The 18,451-nt window shown below is 46.4% G+C and overlaps 8 protein-coding genes across 8 annotated transcripts; 4 read left to right on the top strand and 4 right to left on the bottom strand.

Moving 5' to 3' along the window:
• Positions 1 to 391: 391 nt before the first annotated feature.
• On the bottom strand, positions 392 to 1,265 carry TrAtP1_011014 (uncharacterized protein). The gene is made up of 2 exons (XM_014092439.2): positions 1,197 to 1,265; positions 392 to 1,141 (listed from the first exon to the last, which is right to left on the bottom strand). The coding sequence occupies exons 1-2, from the start codon at positions 1,241 to 1,243 to the stop codon at positions 475 to 477; spliced, it is 714 nt and encodes a 237-aa protein (XP_013947914.1). The 5' UTR covers positions 1,244 to 1,265; the 3' UTR covers positions 392 to 474.
• A 1,066-nt stretch (positions 1,266 to 2,331) lies between these two features.
• TrAtP1_011013 (uncharacterized protein) lies at positions 2,332 to 4,200 on the top strand (the record flags this gene model as incomplete). The annotated part of the gene is made up of 1 exon (XM_066114937.1): positions 2,332 to 4,200. The coding sequence occupies one exon, from the start codon at positions 2,332 to 2,334 to the stop codon at positions 4,198 to 4,200; it is 1,869 nt and encodes a 622-aa protein (XP_065971034.1).
• A 795-nt stretch (positions 4,201 to 4,995) lies between these two features.
• On the bottom strand, positions 4,996 to 6,749 carry TrAtP1_011012 (uncharacterized protein). The gene is made up of 3 exons (XM_014092437.2): positions 6,498 to 6,749; positions 5,763 to 6,441; positions 4,996 to 5,604 (listed from the first exon to the last, which is right to left on the bottom strand). The coding sequence occupies exons 1-3, from the start codon at positions 6,672 to 6,674 to the stop codon at positions 5,300 to 5,302; spliced, it is 1,161 nt and encodes a 386-aa protein (XP_013947912.1). The 5' UTR covers positions 6,675 to 6,749; the 3' UTR covers positions 4,996 to 5,299.
• Positions 6,750 to 6,936: 187 nt separating this feature from the next.
• On the bottom strand, positions 6,937 to 8,654 carry TrAtP1_011011 (uncharacterized protein). Its single transcript, XM_014092436.2, has one exon. The coding sequence runs from the start codon at positions 8,231 to 8,233 to the stop codon at positions 7,244 to 7,246; it is 990 nt and encodes a 329-aa protein (XP_013947911.2). The 5' UTR covers positions 8,234 to 8,654; the 3' UTR covers positions 6,937 to 7,243.
• A 587-nt stretch (positions 8,655 to 9,241) lies between these two features.
• TrAtP1_011010 (uncharacterized protein) lies at positions 9,242 to 13,049 on the top strand (the record flags this gene model as incomplete). The annotated part of the gene is made up of 4 exons (XM_066114936.1): positions 9,242 to 9,376; positions 9,465 to 9,600; positions 9,665 to 9,854; positions 9,911 to 13,049. The coding sequence occupies 4 exons, from the start codon at positions 9,242 to 9,244 to the stop codon at positions 13,047 to 13,049; spliced, it is 3,600 nt and encodes a 1,199-aa protein (XP_065971033.1).
• A 49-nt stretch (positions 13,050 to 13,098) lies between these two features.
• On the top strand, positions 13,099 to 14,422 carry TrAtP1_011009 (uncharacterized protein; the record flags this gene model as incomplete). The annotated part of the gene is made up of 4 exons (XM_066114935.1): positions 13,099 to 13,767; positions 13,841 to 13,914; positions 13,972 to 14,186; positions 14,274 to 14,422. 4 exons carry the CDS (start codon positions 13,099 to 13,101, stop codon positions 14,420 to 14,422), a joined length of 1,107 nt encoding a protein of 368 aa, XP_065971032.1.
• A 431-nt stretch (positions 14,423 to 14,853) lies between these two features.
• TrAtP1_011008 (uncharacterized protein) lies at positions 14,854 to 15,611 on the top strand (the record flags this gene model as incomplete). Its single annotated transcript, XM_014092434.2, has 3 exons — positions 14,854 to 15,036; positions 15,123 to 15,268; positions 15,419 to 15,611. 3 exons carry the CDS (start codon positions 14,854 to 14,856, stop codon positions 15,609 to 15,611), a joined length of 522 nt encoding a protein of 173 aa, XP_013947909.1.
• A 338-nt stretch (positions 15,612 to 15,949) lies between these two features.
• TrAtP1_011007 (uncharacterized protein) lies at positions 15,950 to 18,415 on the bottom strand (the record flags this gene model as incomplete). Its single annotated transcript, XM_066114934.1, has 8 exons — positions 15,950 to 16,242; positions 16,320 to 16,789; positions 16,846 to 17,078; positions 17,126 to 17,260; positions 17,326 to 17,408; positions 17,470 to 17,802; positions 17,864 to 18,017; positions 18,068 to 18,415. 8 exons carry the CDS (start codon positions 18,413 to 18,415, stop codon positions 15,950 to 15,952), a joined length of 2,049 nt encoding a protein of 682 aa, XP_065971031.1.
• Between the last annotated feature and the right edge of the window lie 36 nt (positions 18,416 to 18,451).

Here is an 18,451-nt window from a genome sequence, read left to right as displayed (position 1 = left end):
AATTTAATAAAAAAGTTTTAAAATTATAAAATATATAAAATTTAAATTTATAATTTATTAAAGTAAATATATTAAATAAATTATAATAAATTATATTTTTTTTATTTTTTTAATAATAAGTATTTTATTTTATTTATTAATATATATATATATATATTTATTTTATAAAATTTAAAAACTAAATTATTATAAAAAACTTAATTAAATTTTATTTAAAATTTAAAATTTAAAATTTTTAATATTATAATTATTTTAAAGTTATATAATTAAAAAAAAATTATTTATATATAATTTATATAATAAATTTAAAAAAAAAATTTAAATTTTTTTTATATTATTAATTAAAAACTTTTATAAAATAATTAATACTTTAGAAAATTCTAATACATAAGCTACTTTAGGTTACTATAATTCAAATAAGAATATATTATAGTACAAATAGGAATACTTACATTAACTTCTTTTATTAATTACTTATACTCTTAAGGGAGCTAAAGGAGCTTCATATACCTTTGGTTTTTTCTCAGCTCTTAGTTTTTTTAATACCAGCCAAGGATCCTCATCTACTTGCTTTCTTCTCTTTTTCCCTTTCCTTTTTATACCCTGATTATTTTCATCCTGAAATGCTGCAGAAGTAAGAATACCAGCAGCATCATCATCTAAATCACGCTCAGCTATCTCCTCCAATTTGTCTTCTTTCTTTTGCTGTAATTTCCGTTCTTCTTCTCTCCATTGGTCGTAAAGCTTATGCATTTTGCGCTCCTTGCGAGTCCGATACACCTTTAAGCCTAATTCATCTTTTCCGTCTCTGGTTGTGGTTTTCTTTGCAAGCCCTGATACTGGTAGAGCCGCGTCAACTCGACTGGCAAAGGCTCCTAAATTCTCGCCAGGACGAATTTGTAGCTTCTCGCTTGATACGTTAGAATCTTGTATTGGTTGTTTCCCAGTTTCCCCGTTATCTAAGCCTGATCTGATTTTCTTGCCTCCGGCCACGGCCATGAGTCGCCTGAAGGCTCGCGGAGTGTCACTGGCTTTTGTTGAGCTACGTGGACGCTTTTTCGCAATTGGTTTTCCCGACGTCGTTCCATTTCGCTTGACTACAGGGAGAGGCCGAGCGCTCTCCGTTGGTGGGAGATTAAACCTAGATATAAATTAGATAAAGGCATTCATTCGTGTATACTCCTTTAACAACATACTGCGCTTCAAGGTCATTACCCTTTTTTAGCTTGTGCTTATGAGGCATGGTGAAGTGATTTTTGTTGAAGTTGAAAATTTTATCCTAGCAGGTTTTAAGCAGTATATCGTAGACAACTCTAGAATCTTTATAAAAAAACAGTATTAATTTTAGTATCCAATCGGATTTATAAGCTAAGCTTACATAAGGTTTATAAAAAAAATTTTTAAATATAGTTATATATTATTTATTTTTTTAGTTATAATATATAAATATATATAAAATTAAAATTTATACTTTAATAATTTTATAATAATATTAATATATTATAATAGTTTTATTTTTTATTTATTAATATAATCTTAGTACTTTAACAATTACTTTTAAAATACTTATTAATGTATATTTTATTATATTATGTTGTATTAGTATATTATGTTGTATTAGTAAATGCAAGCTATAGAGAGCATGTACCCAGGCTTTCTCTCTCTTGTGACCCCATGCTCACTAATATCCTCAGCCCTTAATTATCTCCCATCGGCGCTAACGTCCATTGCTATTCGCGCCTCTTTTCTGGGCTTGACGTTCTATGATCATCGACGCCGGTACATTCCTGGCCTGACCTATCTCGGTTTCTCTCAAGCGCTGTATAGAGCCTTGCCTCGACTTTTCTCATTCCTCCATTGTTTTGCCTCCCTGATTGCCTCTCATCCAAAGAGCGCTTATGGAACTCGCCCCCTCGCCCAAATCCCTGCCTGAAACAGCCGCCAAGCTAAGGGTCAACGCCACGCTTCTTCGATAACTTTCCGTCGAACTGTTCTCTCGATATTTCATCGTTGTCATATTGCATTTTTCGAAGCGGTAGCATCAGGATTTGGCCCTTGTTTCATCCGACTCTCGGAACGGTATTATTGCAAATAACGATCACGCGATCTGAGCCTTACGAAACCAACTGGCTCGTGCCAAATCAGACTGTAGCCTTCGAATATCTATATCTCTCGGATCGCATTTAATCACGGGTGGCTTGACAAATTTCATCTCTTCGCGCCAATCTGGGTTATAGCTACCTGTTGAAACCATCAGGCTTGGTGTGACCTGTCGCAATATTGTTGCTGTGGCTGGCCTCGGCTAGTTTTGACTGAATTCGCTCATCCATTATGAGAGAGGTCAATTTCAGCATCCCCAACGTCAACAAGGCGTCTGTGGGAATAACCACAGCTCTATACGATCGCCGAGCACTCGATTGTACCTCCACATTACCGCTTATCAACTCCCTTAATCACCTTGCGTATCTCACAACATCCTCCGCACGTATTCGCGATATTCTGACCGTCGATGGAGGTATAGAACGTTTGGTCTGTATCCTCAAAGAAGGGCGAAATGGAGATATGATGAGTATATGGAAGTGGAATCTCGCCTTTCAGTGTGTTGTCAATATCGGCGTCCGAGGAACAGAGAACGTGCGGACTAGGGTAGTGGAGGCAGACATGGTCCCTGTCATAGCCACGATCCTTGATAATTACATCAAAGTCATAGACAGCTGTCGCGAAAAATCTGATGAAATAAAACAAAAGCAGGCACATGATCACCACCGCCGGCACAAGAACCACGATCACCGGCATTCAAAAGTTTCTTTATCGTCCAACATTCCCCGTTCATCTCGAGATGGAGACTTGAGATACGCCTTGAGACAAGAATCGTCGTCTGCTACCGATGCTCCTGAGGCTCTTGCTGGCCCCTCTATTACTTCAAGCGGGCAAAATATTGATACGGCTTCTGCGACGTATTCCCTCATTTACGCCAACACAGATCGTCCAACCTTGACACAAAACCACCAACACCTTAATGCACAAGGAACCGACTTGTCGTATGCTACTACAGCACGTCAGGAGCTTCATACTCTCGTTACCGCCCCTGTTGGGGATAGTAACGACAGCTTTACTCGAGTTCTGCGCGATGTTGATCGCCTGACCTCTATTAGTGCTCTTGGTGCTGTTGATTTGGTAACTCAGCCTACGTCTCTAACCACTCCTGTTCCTCTGCTTCAACTGCGCCCGCCGACAGTACGATCTGCAACGAATCTAGACGTCACGGTCAGTAGGTCACGAAGACGGCCATCAATCAGACATCAGAATTCAACAGCTGAGTCCGATGACTTTAATGGGGACAGCATGCCGTCTGATGAAGCTCCGGATACTGAAATGACGGGAGCCGCAGAGATACAGTCTGCAGTTGGGATTCAAGATATCACGATGGATGATAGCGAAGCCATCTTAACAGGAGACTCGCTGGACCTTAATAATCCTACGGCGTCTGAAGCCCACCAAGACGCTGAGACTTTTAATATCGCTCACCGTACGAACCTCGATGGGAGTATCAGAGACAATATGACGCACAATCCAGTTGCGCCTGTGGGCCTTTCTCCTAATCGCCCGACTCTGGGCGTTACACCACATCCTCCACCAAGCTCTACGATCCCTCGGTATCTACTCGACCGACATCTCATACCCAATCCCCAGCTGTTATCTGCAATGCCCCGCGAAGAGGATGTGCTTATGTCGCTGCAGCTATTGGCGTATGTCTCAAAGTATTGTTGCCTGCGTTCATACTTTCAGAAGAGCCACCTTGTGCCGACTCTCGCAATTGGGGACGATCTCTTTGATCCAGATACCGAAGAAGAAGGTGAAGAAAGAGCCTCTTCTACTCAAGACGAAAGCGAGAGTGACGACGAATATTTGCTTGAAGATGACTTCAATTTATTTCCGTTAGTCGAAAAGTTTACTGTCCGGCACCATAGCACGGATATGCAGTATTGGGCTGGAGTGGTGATGCGGAATCTGTGTCGAAAAGATGACACGCGCGGAGGAATTCGACAATGCGCATACTATCAATGTGGCAAATGGGAGGAATTCACCCGGCAATTTGCCAAATGTCGTCGATGTCGTCGAACAAAATACTGCAGCAAAGACTGTCAGAAAAGCGCTTGGGCTTTTCATCGCCATTGGTGCGTAGCTGCAGCGCAATGATGGCTTATAGCGCGCTGCGATGGACTGCCCCTTCTCCTTTTTTTTTTTTTATTGCATAAAAAAAATCAGTTCATTAACACACGGCTCTTGGTTTGAAATCTTCTTTGGAAAATTGCGGCTTCATTACATTATTAAGCGTCTCGTTATCGCATAGCATTTCTTCTCGATACCACTGGTTGTCTTGGCGTATTGGGTTTTTAAATCACGGGGCACTGAGTTGTGCTCCTGGCATTGCCTCTAGTTTCAATTTGGTAATTTGCTCTTTCTGAGATTATCTTATTTCAAAGTCTAGGCGTTTCATAGCGAATATATTGTGTTGCGCCGGCATCATCCTCAGGCATCAGACAGACAAACTGCAATATATGATATATATGCCTGCATACCTAGATACCTATTGATGCAAAGGCATCGCTAAGTGAAGGCGGGGTTTATGATTGGGTTATTTGTCACTACATTATCAGGTTTATTTTGCATCATTTTTACAATACAGTTACAACGAAAACCATATACTTGCATGACTTGGTGCCACAACAGTAAGAAACGTCTTTCGTGCTGGCTCCAGTATAGAAATTAAGCCCTTTGCTTGCAAGTGCCCTGATGAACCGGGCTGTAGTTAGTCCGCTACGATTGCCTTACTTCTCATGACCGTCCTCCGTTCTGGAATATCTGATGGTTAAACACGTGGTATTTCATACAGGGTAACGCTCACGTAGCTCGGCGGTTGGGGATTGGGAGTTGGGGGTTGAAATCATCTTCACAAAAGACTGGCTACAGGTCTCGTTATCTTTTACCGCGCCTTAACGGTGAAAGATGGCACTGAATTATATTGACCAAGTTTATTGTGTGCCTCTATTCTGTACAGGATATACCGACAAAAATTAATAAATGTACCTGTGCGGCCTCAGAGACTTTATGATGAAGTTGAGACCTATTCGCTTCTCAATTGATGAACACACAACTTAGTGCGAATCAACTCCAGTATCGTACCCAACAAGGTGTGCTAAAATGAAAGGAATTGTGGCTACGGCCAATCGCTACTTGGGGAACCGAGCACCATGCCTGTTAGACAAAGATTATACAGCTAACAGCTCCGTGCCAGTTATTTGAGAGCGGCGGCCTTTCTCCTGCTCTTACCCGGCCTTGATGCCTTGGATTTCATTCTCTTCACATTAAACCTAGAGAGATCACCAGAGCTGGCAGCATCTCCTGACTTTGCATGCCGCTTCTTCCCTCCGAAACCATACTTCTCGTTCTTCTTCTGACGCTTTGCGTTCGGAGCATGAGCTCCTGACTGCTGTCGAGTAGATCCAGAGCGCTGTGAATGCTTGGCAATTTCGTTGTCCACGCTGACATCAAAGATGTCGGCCTCTTTTGTACCGACATCAGAATTATGCTCTTGGCGTTCTAGATATAAAGCTGATTAGCCAACTGATAATAATAGTCATAACAACAACAATCATATTTATATATATGTGAGAGAGAGTGAGAGTGAGAGAGACAGAGAGAGAGAGAAAGAGTGTGTGAGTGTAGGTGTGGGAAACACTAAACAGGCCGCAACTTACTTCGCTTGAGCGTCTTAATCTTGTCCAAGGTCTCACGCTTGGCTTTCTGTCGTTCTTGGAGTTTGGAAACTTGCACCTGTTTGCCAAACTTTTTCAAGTCCCGAAGCTTGCGTGCTTCAGCGGCAGCTTTTTTATTAGACGCCTCCTCTACCAGCTTTGCCTTGATCTTTTCCATGTGGGCATCTTCTTTGACCATTTCAGCAAAATAGTCTTTGGGGCGAGAAAACGGCACTCCTTCGCTGATTAGTCGAGATCGGCCCAGTCGTACGGCCTCCAGGCATTGAGAATAAAAGGCAAGTTCCCGCTGCAGATCATCTGATACGTCGGGTATGGATTCAGAAGTTTCTGTAGCGGATACGATAGACTGATGGGATGCGAATGGAGCACTCTTGTCTGTTGGAATCGCTATCCTCTCGAGTGCCGCCAGAAGAGCAGATGTGTTGTTGATGGTCAGTCGGGTATGGGGGACAATGTCCTCTTTTTCCTCTTCCTCGAGATCTTCAAGGTCGGAAACAGGAATTTCTTCTTCATCATCATCCTCATCCTCCTCCTCCTCTTCATCTGCTGCCACATCTGCCGCAGGGGCTTGAGCAGTAGTCTTTGGTTTTCTGGGTAGTTTCTTTTCGAGTTCAATTGAAGATTCCGAAGTATCGCTTTCGTAAATCGCGTCAAGGTTCATCTGTGAGATTGTCAGCATGAGAAAGAACGAGGGTTTGGGCGAATCCTAACACCAACCTTCTCTTCGTCGACTTCTTCGCCTGCTTGATCCATATCACTCTCATCCTCGCCATTTTGCTCTTTGCTAGCCTTTCGTTTGGCTGCTTCCTTGCTCTTTTTCTGCTGCTTCAACTTTGAAAAGTCAATTCCCTTTTCGGCGGCCAAGGCCATCTTCAATTTGCTTTTTGTCACCATTTTGGTCTCTTCTTGTTGGGTTATATGGTGCAACAAGTTTTTTTTTCACTTAGCCCTTGAAAAGTTACTACCTGCCGCGGACGAACCTGGAAAAATCTCAGTATTCTGCCGTCCCAAGTAATTTTTTGTCCCCACCGCCTGTAGGGCGGTGAGCAGTTGAGCGTATCAAGCAAGCTATCCTAGAAAGCGGTAGACAAATAAATGGGTCTATCTTATACTGCCCGGAAAAACTCCGTATTTCTTCCGGACAGTGCTTGATGTGGTAGGAACAGGCAGTATCATGTGAAGACACACGACCGAAAGGAAATCAATCTAGCATTCCTTTTTGCTTCACATCACATCTGCCCTCCTCTCTGTACCCCGCTCTCTCTCCAAAGCTTACTCATTTAGATTTATCAAGTCATTGGGCTTTCTCTACTAGGTACCATGAAATGTTGTGTCAATCGACTTATACCAAATGAATGATAAACATGTTTATTGGTATTATGCGTCGTGGTTATCAAACACACCACGAGCGTTCCGAACAAAGAATAGTAGAACAAGTGTATCAACGAATACACATACCAGGGTCAATCACCACTAATTTTTGCATGTCGAAAGTATTTCATGCCTACCCAAGCGACTACAACCCACACCCAAGCCATAACGCACGTCAAGATAATAAGCGCAGGGTAGTATCCCACAATTGGCAGAGTAGGGTCGTCTTCAAGCTCCGGTGGCGCATATGGCGTCTTGCCTACGTCCCATGCCCAGCTCCAAACGTCGAAACAAGAGCCCATTCCCATGACAAAAACAAACCAAGTCACTGTCAGGACCACCCAGCCCCACCACTCAGTCTCGGCGTAGTCCCAGCTTGCACCTGGCTGGGGTAGCGACGAGGCGGAATAGGAGAGTGGAGATTTGGCCTTTTGCAGCGACCTCTGGCGTTCAGCTATATCTCGTCCGGCGTAGTAGGACTCAGATCCTGATGATAGAGGAAGACTGGATCGTAGTGATGGAGAGGCATGAGGTCGTAGCTGGATTATGTCCTCCTCATCTGTTGTTAGGCTGTAGACGTCCGCCGGTCTTTCGCCCGGGTCCAAGCCAGAATTGAAGCGTGTCGAGGCATACTCGTTTGTCGGTGATGACATGGGAGGGATGTTGAGGCCAAGAGCATTGTGCACAGTGATGTCAGACCCGGGTTCGAAGCGAGCAGACTTGGCTACAGAGGCGTCAGGTATTGAATCTGTCTCAATAGCCAGCGGCCAGTTGTCTCTCCTGTCGCGTTGTGCACCTCTTCCTAGAAGGGCCACCTTTCGGAGAGATCCCCTGCGGCGCCGAGTCTTCTGCTGCTGGGCGACGGCTGCTAAGGCCCGCACATGAGTGGCCGACGCCTCTGCTTCATCTCTCTGGGCCGGCTCCTTGTCGGCAGACGCTCTCATAAAGTCGGATTTGACGCCTGGGATCGGACGAGGATTAGACGGCTCTCCATTGCGAGGACGAGCTGAGGCCTGAGACTCGGAGGGCGGTCCCTCTAGCGCAGCGTTGGGGAGTCTGAGTGAATTTACACCGGCATCCATAGGGGCTGCCCGCCCAGGGATCAGGCGGTGCAATCGCGTGGGTAAGCAAAGGCGTCTGCTGCACTCAGATCTGAAGATGCCTACTCCGTACAGTGAGGAAAACTGGCCCCAGGCTAAGTTGGTGGCGGGTGGGGGTGCGACCTAGCCCACTAGAATAGCATCCCCTTTTAACAATGGGATCCATGGATGGCTTTTTGGCAGGGCCCTGGCAGTGAGGGGGAAGGCAGATACCCAGGCGTGCCTGGCGGATATATGGAGTCTGGAAGTACCTTAATCAAAAGCCTGAGCATCCCCCCTTGCAAATTGCACCCTTCTTTAATAGAATACCCAGCAGTGAGCAGCAGGTATTACTACTAGGTATTTGTATGTGTAGGCGGCGGCATCGCCGCAAAGGAGATGAATATATGCAGGTATCTCCAGTGTATGGCTCAGTAATAAGCAGACAGATGGACAGGTTGGTCTCCATGCCCTATGAGAGGCATAAACCGGCCCACACTAGACTACCTAGTCCAGTAGGCCAGATACCTTAGGTAGCTCCTCGCCAATAGATTTCACCACCTAATGCTCCCCAGCTGGCATCTGATGAGCCTTAGCCTGCGCTCTAGCCCATGCCAGCCGCCGCTCGAGCTCCTAGAGCCAACCGTGGGTGGCATTGCCCATCTGGGAAGAGGCACCAGTTCACCCCCTGACCCTCATGTGGCGGCACTGTGCTGAGGCGGGATGCGCGTGCTGGCCTGGCACTGGTCCCTTACTAGCATCCCGTCGAAATGTCCAGCATCCAGTCTGGTGTTATCCCCTAATCTTCAAGAGAAGTGGACAAGACTCTCACCGCCGCAACTTCTGCGAAGGCACTCATTTTTACCCATCTACACCTCTTCATCGTTACACCAGACCTGGCTCTGACTTGCCCATGAATGTCTCTCGTTCATCGTCAGGCCGTCTAGTTTCTATCCGCTTCTTTGTGTCTTACTCTTTGCAGCTCTAGCTTCCCGCCTGACCAGCTCCTCCATGGCAGCGACCTACGATGTCGGTACGAGAGCGTGGCAGCCTGACGCCGCCGAGGGCTGGGTGGCCTCCGAGCTCATCAGCAAGACGGCAGAAGGCTCCAAAACAAAACTAGTCTTTCAGCTCGACAATGGCGAGGTATACACGCAGTCTACACGGCCGTAGAGCCATGCCCACCAAGTTCCCCGCATAGATGGCCCTGACTAACTGAATGCCAACATTGTAGACCCGGACTATTGATGTCTCAACGGAGGCTTTGGAGAGCGGCGGCTCCGATCCTTCACTACCGCCGCTGATGAACCCGACCATTCTGGAAGCGAGTGATGACCTTACCAACTTGTCGCATCTTAACGAGCCGGCCGGTATGTAGCTCCCCGCATCTGGAAATCTTGCTACGGAACTGTGCTTACAAGACTGGGCGAGCAGTGCTGCAGGCTATTCGATTGCGCTACCTACAAAAGGAGATCTATACCTACAGTGGTATCGTCTTGATAGCAACCAACCCGTTTGCTCGGGTTGACTCTCTCTATGTCCCTGGCATGGTGCAAGTCTATGCTGGAAAGCAGCGCGCGACGCAGGCCCCTCATTTGTTTGCGATTGCTGAAGAGGCCTTCATGTATGGTGCCGCTACAACTTTTAAGCTGCGCTCGATGCTGACCGGCTCTATTATAGGGACATGATCCGTGATGGCAAAAACCAGACCATTGTTGTCTCTGGCGAGTCCGGTGCTGGAAAGACCGTGAGCGCCAAGTACATTATGCGTTACTTCGCCACGAGAGAGGCTCCAGATAACCCTGGTGCCCGCACCAAGCGAGGAGCCGAGACTATGAGTGAGACGGAGGAGCAGATTTTGGCAACCAATCCCATTATGGAGGCATTCGGCAATGCCAAGACTACCCGCAATGACAACTCATCGCGATTCGGCAAATACCTCGAAATCATGTTTGATGACAAGACAAACATCATTGGCGCCAAAATCCGCACATATCTGCTGGAGCGATCACGTCTCGTGTTCCAGCCTCTCAAAGAGCGAAACTACCACATCTTCTACCAGTTGGTTGCAGGCGCCTCAGATGAAGAGCGGGAGTCGCTGAATATCCTCCCCATCGAACAGTTTGAGTATTTGAACCAGGGCAACTGTCCAACCATTGATGGTGTGGATGACAAAGCCGAGTTTGATGCTACTAAGAAGTCTTTGAGCACCATCGGCGTGTCCGAAGCGCAGCAGTCTGATATTTTCAAGTTGCTGGCTGGTTTGCTTCACCTGGGCAACGTTAAGATCACTGCTTCGCGAAATGACAGTGTCCTTGCTCCAAACGAGCCATCGCTGGAGCTCGCCTCTGGCATACTGGGAGTTGACGCCACTGAGTTTTCCAAGTGGATTGTTAAGAAGCAGCTCGTAACTCGAGGCGAAAAGATTACATCCAATCTTAGTCAGGCGCAAGCCATCGTTGTGCGTGACTCAGTTGCCAAGTTTATATACTCGAGCTTGTTCGATTGGCTCGTTGAGGTCATCAATCTGAGTCTTGCGACAGAAGAGATCCTGAGCCGCGTCGTTTCATTTATTGGCGTCTTGGATATTTACGGCTTTGAGCATTTTGCAAAGAACTCCTTTGAGCAGTTTTGTATCAACTATGCCAATGAGAAGCTTCAGCAAGAGTTTAACCAGCACGTATTCAAGCTCGAGCAGGAAGAATATCTACGAGAGCAGATCGACTGGACTTTCATCGACTTCTCAGACAACCAGCCTTGTATCGACTTGATTGAAGGCAAGATGGGCATTCTCTCTCTTTTAGATGAAGAATCGCGCCTTCCAATGGGATCAGACGACCAATTTGTCACCAAGCTACACCACAACTTTGCAACTGAGAAAAAGCAGCCCTTCTTCAAGAAGCCAAGATTCGGCAAGTCGGCATTTACCGTATGCCACTATGCCATTGATGTCACATACGAGTCTGAGGGATTCATCGAGAAGAACCGAGATACCGTGCCTGATGAGCACATGGCAGTCTTGCGCGCTACGAGCAACTCATTCCTGAAGCAGGTCTTGGATGCGGCATCAGCCGTTCGAGAAAAGGACTTGGCATCGGCATCATCGAATGCCGTCAAACCTGCTGGTGGTAGGAAGATTGGTGTAGCCGTAAACCGAAAACCAACTCTGGGAGGAATCTTCCGATCCTCCTTGATAGAGCTGATGAACACCATCAATAACACGGATGTGCACTACATCAGATGCATCAAGCCCAATGAAGCCAAAGAAGCTTGGCAGTTTGAAGGACCCATGGTTCTCAGCCAGCTTCGTGCTTGTGGTGTCCTCGAGACTGTCCGTATTAGCTGTGCCGGATACCCGACTCGTTGGACTTATGAGGAGTTTGCTCTGCGATATTACATGCTTGTTCATTCGAGCCAATTGACCTCTGAAATTCGGCAAATGGCTGATGCCATCTTGTCCAAAGCGCTGGGCACCAGCACTGAAAAGGGAATGGACAAGTACCAGCTTGGCCTGACCAAAATCTTCTTCCGTGCCGGTATGCTTGCTTTCCTGGAAAACTTACGTACTAGCCGTCTCAACGAGTGCGCCATTCTCATTCAGAAGAATCTGAGGGCAAAGTATTATCGCCGTCGTTATCTGGAAGCCCGAGAGTCCATCGTTCAAACCCAGTCGGTTATCCGAGCGTACATTGCGAGGAAAACGATTCAAGAATTACGAACCATTCGCGCGGCGACAACCATCCAGCGTGTTTGGCGCGGATACAAGCAGCGCAAGGAATTCCTTCGGATTAGGAACGATGTCATCCTATTTGAGTCAGTCGCTAAAGGTTACCTTCGCAGGAAGAATATCATGGAGACCAGGGTAGGAAATGCTGCACTCATTATCCAGAGAGTATGGAGATCTCGAACACAAGTCCGCACCTGGAGACAGTATCGCAAGAAGGTGATTTTGATTCAAAGCCTCTGGCGCGGCAGGAGCGCTCGCAAAGAATACAAGCACATGCGAGAAGAAGCTCGCGACTTGAAGCAGATTTCGTATAAGCTGGAGAATAAGGTTGTCGAATTGACCCAGAACCTAGGATCGATGAAGGAGAAGAACAAGAATTTAGTGTCACAGGTGGAAAGCTACGAGGGCCAGCTTAAATCATGGAAGAATCGCCACAATGCGCTCGAGGCGCGAACCAAGGAGTTGCAAACGGAGGCCAACCAAGCCGGTATTGCGGTCGCACGCCTTCAAGCCATGGAAGACGAAATGAAGAAGCTTCAGCAAGCATTCGACGAGTCGACCATGAACATCAAGCGTATGCAGGAAGAAGAACGCGAGCTCAGGGAATCACTTCGCCTAACCAGTTCTGAGCTAGAGACGACCAAAGAGACCAACTTGGAGCGAGAGAGAGACAACATGAGCCTTCGACAGGAACTAGAGGCGCTCCGGGATGCGTTGGAGTTGGCGAAGCGCAACGGATCACTCAATGGTGATATCACTAATGGTGTTAGTACTACGTCAGCAGCGACCAGCGGACTTATCAATCTCGTCTCATCTAAGAAACCGAAGCGCCGAAGCGCTGGCGCGGAGCCTCGCGAGCTGGATCGCTTGAGCGGAACTTACAACCCCAGGCCCGTCTCTATGGCTGTCACAAGCTCCCTTAGCCGTCAAAACCATCTCTCAGGATCCACTCTCCTTCCTGGCGTCGACAATATTGAAATGGAGCTTGAAAGCCTCCTTGCGGATGAGGACGGCCTCAATGAGGAGGTTACTATGGGTCTCATCCGCAACTTGAAGATACCGTCACCAAACACAAACCCCCCCTCCCTCTGACAAAGAGGTTTTGTTCCCCTCATATCTCATAAACCTGGTGACTTCCGAAATGTGGAACAATGGATTCGTCAAAGAGTCAGAACGTTTCCTCGCCAACGTGATGCAATCAATCCAGCAGGAGGTGATGCAGCACGATGGCGATGAGGCCATTAACCCTGGCGCGTTTTGGCTTTCTAACGTCCACGAGATGCTCTCCTTTGTCTTTTTGGCAGAAGACTGGTATCAGACACAAAAGACAGATAACTACGAGTACGACCGCCTGCTGGAGATTGTCAAGCACGACCTTGAAAGTCTCGAGTTCAACATCTACCACACCTGGATGAAAGTTTTGAAGAAGAAGCTACAAAAGATGATTATTCCCGCAATTATCGAATCCCAATCTTTACCGGGATTCATTACCAATGAGAGTAACCGATTCCTTGGCAAACTGCTACAGTCTAATTCCGCACCCGCGTACAGCATGGATAACCTTCTCAGCCTCCTGAATAGCGTTTTCCGGGCTATGAAGGCCTACTACTTGGAAGATTCCATCATTACACAAACCATAACGGAGTTGCTCCACCTTGTTGGTGTAACCGCTTTCAATGACTTACTTATGCGTCGCAACTTCCTCTCCTGGAAACGTGGACTCCAGATCAACTATAACATAACTCGTATTGAGGAATGGTGTAAGAGCCATGACATGCCGGAAGGCACGCTGCAGCTCGAGCATTTGATGGTAAGGGAGAAACTGGCAATAGCAGTGATTGATGAAAAACCAAGAAGGCTAACTCTGAGAACCTCTATTTTAGCAAGCAACTAAACTACTTCAGCTGAAGAAGGCGACACTAAACGATATCGAAATCATCCAAGATATTTGCTGGATGTGAGTTTTAAATCAATCTTTATCACCCCATCTTGATACTAACAGGCGCGAAAATAGGCTTTCACCAAACCAGATCCAAAAACTCCTGAATCAGTACCTTGTTGCTGACTATGAACAACCTATCAATGGAGAGATCATGAAAGCTGTTGCATCTCGAGTTACCGAGAAGAGTGACGTCTTGCTTCTACAGGCAGTTGATATGGAGGATAGCGGCCCATACGAGATTGCAGAGCCTCGTGTCATTACAGCACTCGAAACATATACACCGTCATGTAAGTGAAGAAGCGACCCCCAACTACCTAACTACGGTATCGCCACGTAGAGAAAAAGCGAGCTAATAACTCTTGTCTCATAACCAGGGTTACAAACACCTCGCCTGAAGCGGCTGGCAGAGATAGTCTCGGCGCAGGCTATTGCACAGCAAGAAAAACTTGAGACGGGCGAAGTTGATGGCTTTGACGGCCACCAGCAACTAGCTGAAGTTGAGGAATCTGAGACTGAACAGTAAGCGGAATCTAGAGATTGCATATCGATAAATGGTCCACTATGTTAGATAAAAGGCTTGATACGACAAGAGTGTCTGCCAGGGAATCTGATCTGTGCATTGGGAGAGCGGCTAGCGACTGTTGAAAAAAAAAAGGGTTTCTGTCATGTGGTGACAACAAATTATATTTGGGCATTTTTTATGTATAGAGCGGAGCGGATTTAGTTCTCCCTATTTAGGCAATTACGCGGTGTCCGCTAGTATCAAATGAAAATAATTACGAACACAGTGAATCCAGCGTTAAAAAAAAAAAAAAAAAAAAAAAGCTTTTGCAAGGTGCGCGGGTAGAGCTCTGGGTGGAGTTGGCCGTGCTCTAGCATTCATTCGCGCTTCTAAGAATAATCTCTTCTCCAGCCGCATCCATCCTCTATCAAGATCTATACATTCAGTGAAAAATGCGCTCAGCTCCAAACATCATTATTACCGGTACACCCGGGGTGGGCAAGACGACGCACAGCGAGATCCTTGCCGAGAGGACGGGTCTGCGACACGTTTCTGTAAATCAGATTGTCAAGGACAAAGAATGTCATGAAGGCTGGGACGATGAGTATCAAAGCTGGATTGTCGACGAAGACAAGGTAAGAAGACAGCACGTCGCTTCAAAAATTCCTGCTGTTGTTCTTCTCTTCTTCCGCTAACCTCTCTGAAAAATTTGAAAACGTAGCTGCTAGATGTCATTGAGGATGACGTTAAGGAAGGAGGATGTATAATCGACTGGCACGCCTGTGACTTGTTTCCTCGCAGCTGGATTGATCTTGTTGTGGTGCTGCGAGTTGATTCCACGACATTATATGATCGTCTCAAGGCTAGGTAAGTTAAAAAAAATCTCGTCTTTTTCATCTCATGTTTTTTTTCACCCCTCCCCAAACTCATCGGTTTTTTACGAAAGAAGAATATTATATACATAGGGGAAAAAAAGGAGAAAGAAGAACGAATCAGCTGACAAAAAATATATCAAAGAAATTACCCAGAGATCAAGCTTCAAGAAAACCTTGATTCTGAAATCATGGAGGTGCTACTACAGGAAGCGCGCGAGTCCTTTGACGAGGAAATTGTCGTTGAGCTCACCAGCAACAGCTCCGAAGAGATGGAGTCCAACATGGACCGCATTGAAGCCTGGATTAAGCAGTGGAAGACGGACCATGCCGACTGAGCTGGAAAAGTATGCTATGTGAATCAAGGAAAATATTATTCCTGGTCTTTTTTCATGCCCTATCTAATTCCAAGGCTGCTGCTGCTGCTCTACGGCCAAGATATGACCAGACAGGAGCTAGCCATAAAGGACTCGCTTCCGCACTCATGTCCATGTCCATGTTGGCAATGCTGGTCTTCAAGATGCCATCTTGACAACACCCTCCACCCCGTCGAAGAGATGGAATGACCATCATCCCCAGAGGTGAAGCCTCGCCGCCTGATGAGCAGCCTGTCTATTCTATGTATAGCTTTCCATTTAAATACATCAAGGTGCGCGGGTAATGCGCAATGCAACAACTAAATCGGCTCAACCTTCATAGCTTCTTTTATCAGCTTATACTGCTTCCTTGCCTTTGCTCGTCCCGTACACCATTCATTCGCTGCGCCCAAGAATCTCGCAAGTCGCAGCGATATGAACTTGTCGTAGATCCAAGCCAGAGCAAAGTATCCAAGCCCTAACAGGACTAGGAACGACTTGTAGTCCCAGCTCATTTGGCTCAATTGCATCAAATCATACAGCCAGAACGCTGGACTCGCAATCATGTATCCAGTCACTGCTAAACTCAATATGATGGTCGTGATGAATGGCCCTAGGAAAGTTAGACTTGATGTATAATAACAATCTAGAAAAACAGCAAAAGAAAACAAAAAAACCGATATAACTCACAGTTTTCCCACAGAGAGTGTCTAAAAGGAGGCCCTGCGTTCAGGATAACTCCTGAGAATATATATTCAAAGCATGAAACCAAGAACAGTGCCGTATTATCGGAACTCTTTATACTGGATTCGTCGTGGCTGAGTTCTGGCGGTAGGTACCAAGGCTGCTCCCTGACTGTAACGTATGCTATAGCTTGAATCACTATGCTGACGCCCATCAAGCCAAGTAGAGGCACCAGGACTTTGCGTGAAACGAGATCTGCTGTTGGCCGCTTCCTGCAAAGCTTCTCCGCAGGTCCTGCCCAGCCCATAAAGACTGCGATTGGGAGGATAAGGAGAAGGTCAATGAACAGAAATTGGAAGTCTCCCAGATTCGAACCCTTGGAGTAGAGGAAGCTGACTGAGGTGAACTGTATTGCTGAGTACAGGCTCATGTATTTAAAACAGCTGAAGCTTGTTACTAGAGCTGCGCGGCCCTCCCTATAAAAAAAAACATTAGCATAAGGAACAGCAAATAAGCCATAATCTATACAAACCTGATAACCTCTAGGACACACCGAATGTCAAAGACCTGTGATGTAAATGGCGCAGCTACCGAAGCCTCGGCCTCTGACAGTGAGATGCCCACATCGGCAGCTTTCAAGGCACCGCAGTCATTCGCGCCATCGCCACAAAAGCCACAAGAGTAGTCTATGCTCTGCAGCTTTTCCACCAACTCATGCTTTTCATCTGGAGACATTCTCGCAAAAACCTTGCCCTTCACGAGCATCTTGAAGGTCGTCAGCTTCGTCTTTCGAACGGTGCCAACGAACTTACCTTGGACAGCATGTCGGCTGGGGCATAATCAACTATCCATCGGAATACCTCGCCGCTTACGGCCAAGGAATAGTTTTGCATGTTGGAGATGTCGTAAGGCAGAGAAATGTCGCCTTCTGGTGGCGCTGGGAGCGGCTATTGGTGGATTACATTAAGTACACAGACAAACATACGATCCAATGAAGTGTGCCCAGGCTTACCACTAGAGTTGCCTTGTCAAGACAGTAAATACTATTGTCAATGCTCTCCCACTGCAGCTCTGCTGTAGGATCCTGAGAGTCACCTGGATTGAATCAGTAAAAAAAAGACAAGTAAATGGGAGCCAAATACTCGGAAGCGCTAACCATGGAGGAATCGAGGCACAAAACAATGCGCATGACGATCGAGGAGACCACATTCTCGAGCAACACTGATAGCCGTTAGGATGTTGTCGCCTGTTACCATTACAGTAGCAATATTAGAGTCTTTGAGTTCCTCCAAAACACTCGCAGTGCTGGGCTTCAGCTTGTTCTCAAAGATGATAAAGCCAAGGAAATCCAGATCTCGTTCAACTTCAGTGCGAGTCATTTTTTGTGCTCTGACCCAGCTCAGTCGGTTGAGATGTCGCGTGGCGCAGCCGATAACGCGGTAGCCTTTATGAGTGTAATACGAAAGAAGTTCATCATAGTCCTTGGGAACTAATAAAAGTCATTCATTAGTCGTTGCTTTTGGTGCGTGCAATAGAAAACGGCTACTCACTGCTGCTTGGGCGACATATTTCACGCATTACTTCTGGTGCACCTTTGACAAATATATCGCCATCTTTTCTCCCAAAGTGTCTGACAATAACACTGGATCTTCGAAGTTGCGACACGAATTCGAATGATTTGAGAACACCAAGTTGAATAGATTTCTGCATGTTTTGTTAGCTGGTAGTGTTAAAAGACTGTTCCCAAAACTTACATCAGGGGGGGAGGCAATTGAAGGCGAAAGACTCCCGTATTCTTCTTCCTCGCCCTCCACAACATTGTGCTTTCCCTCTTCGAAAGACCACTCCGTAAACTCGAACATTTTGAGATCGAGCGGGTCGCCGACAAGCTCGCCATCAACGGAGCGAAGTGAGTGACAGGTTGCCATAGTGTAGAGAGCAGCTTGTAATATGCTCTGAAGAGAAGCGCTCGCCTCCCTTTGCTCAAATAACCGGGATTCCGAAATAACATCGCTGAAAGTATGAGTGTCAGTCGAAACGACTCGAACTCCAAGGACATCCAGGCCATCTTCTGTAAGTGTACCCGTCTTGTCGAAGCACATGATATCAAGTTTCCCGCCGACATTTACCCTCTGCGG

This window comes from Trichoderma atroviride, chromosome 6 (assembly GCF_020647795.1).
Source record: "Trichoderma atroviride chromosome 6, complete sequence".
Lineage (NCBI taxonomy): Eukaryota > Fungi > Ascomycota > Sordariomycetes > Hypocreales > Hypocreaceae > Trichoderma > Trichoderma atroviride.
Note: the sequence above shows the minus strand (reverse complement) of the source record. Positions and strands in the feature narration are given on the sequence as shown.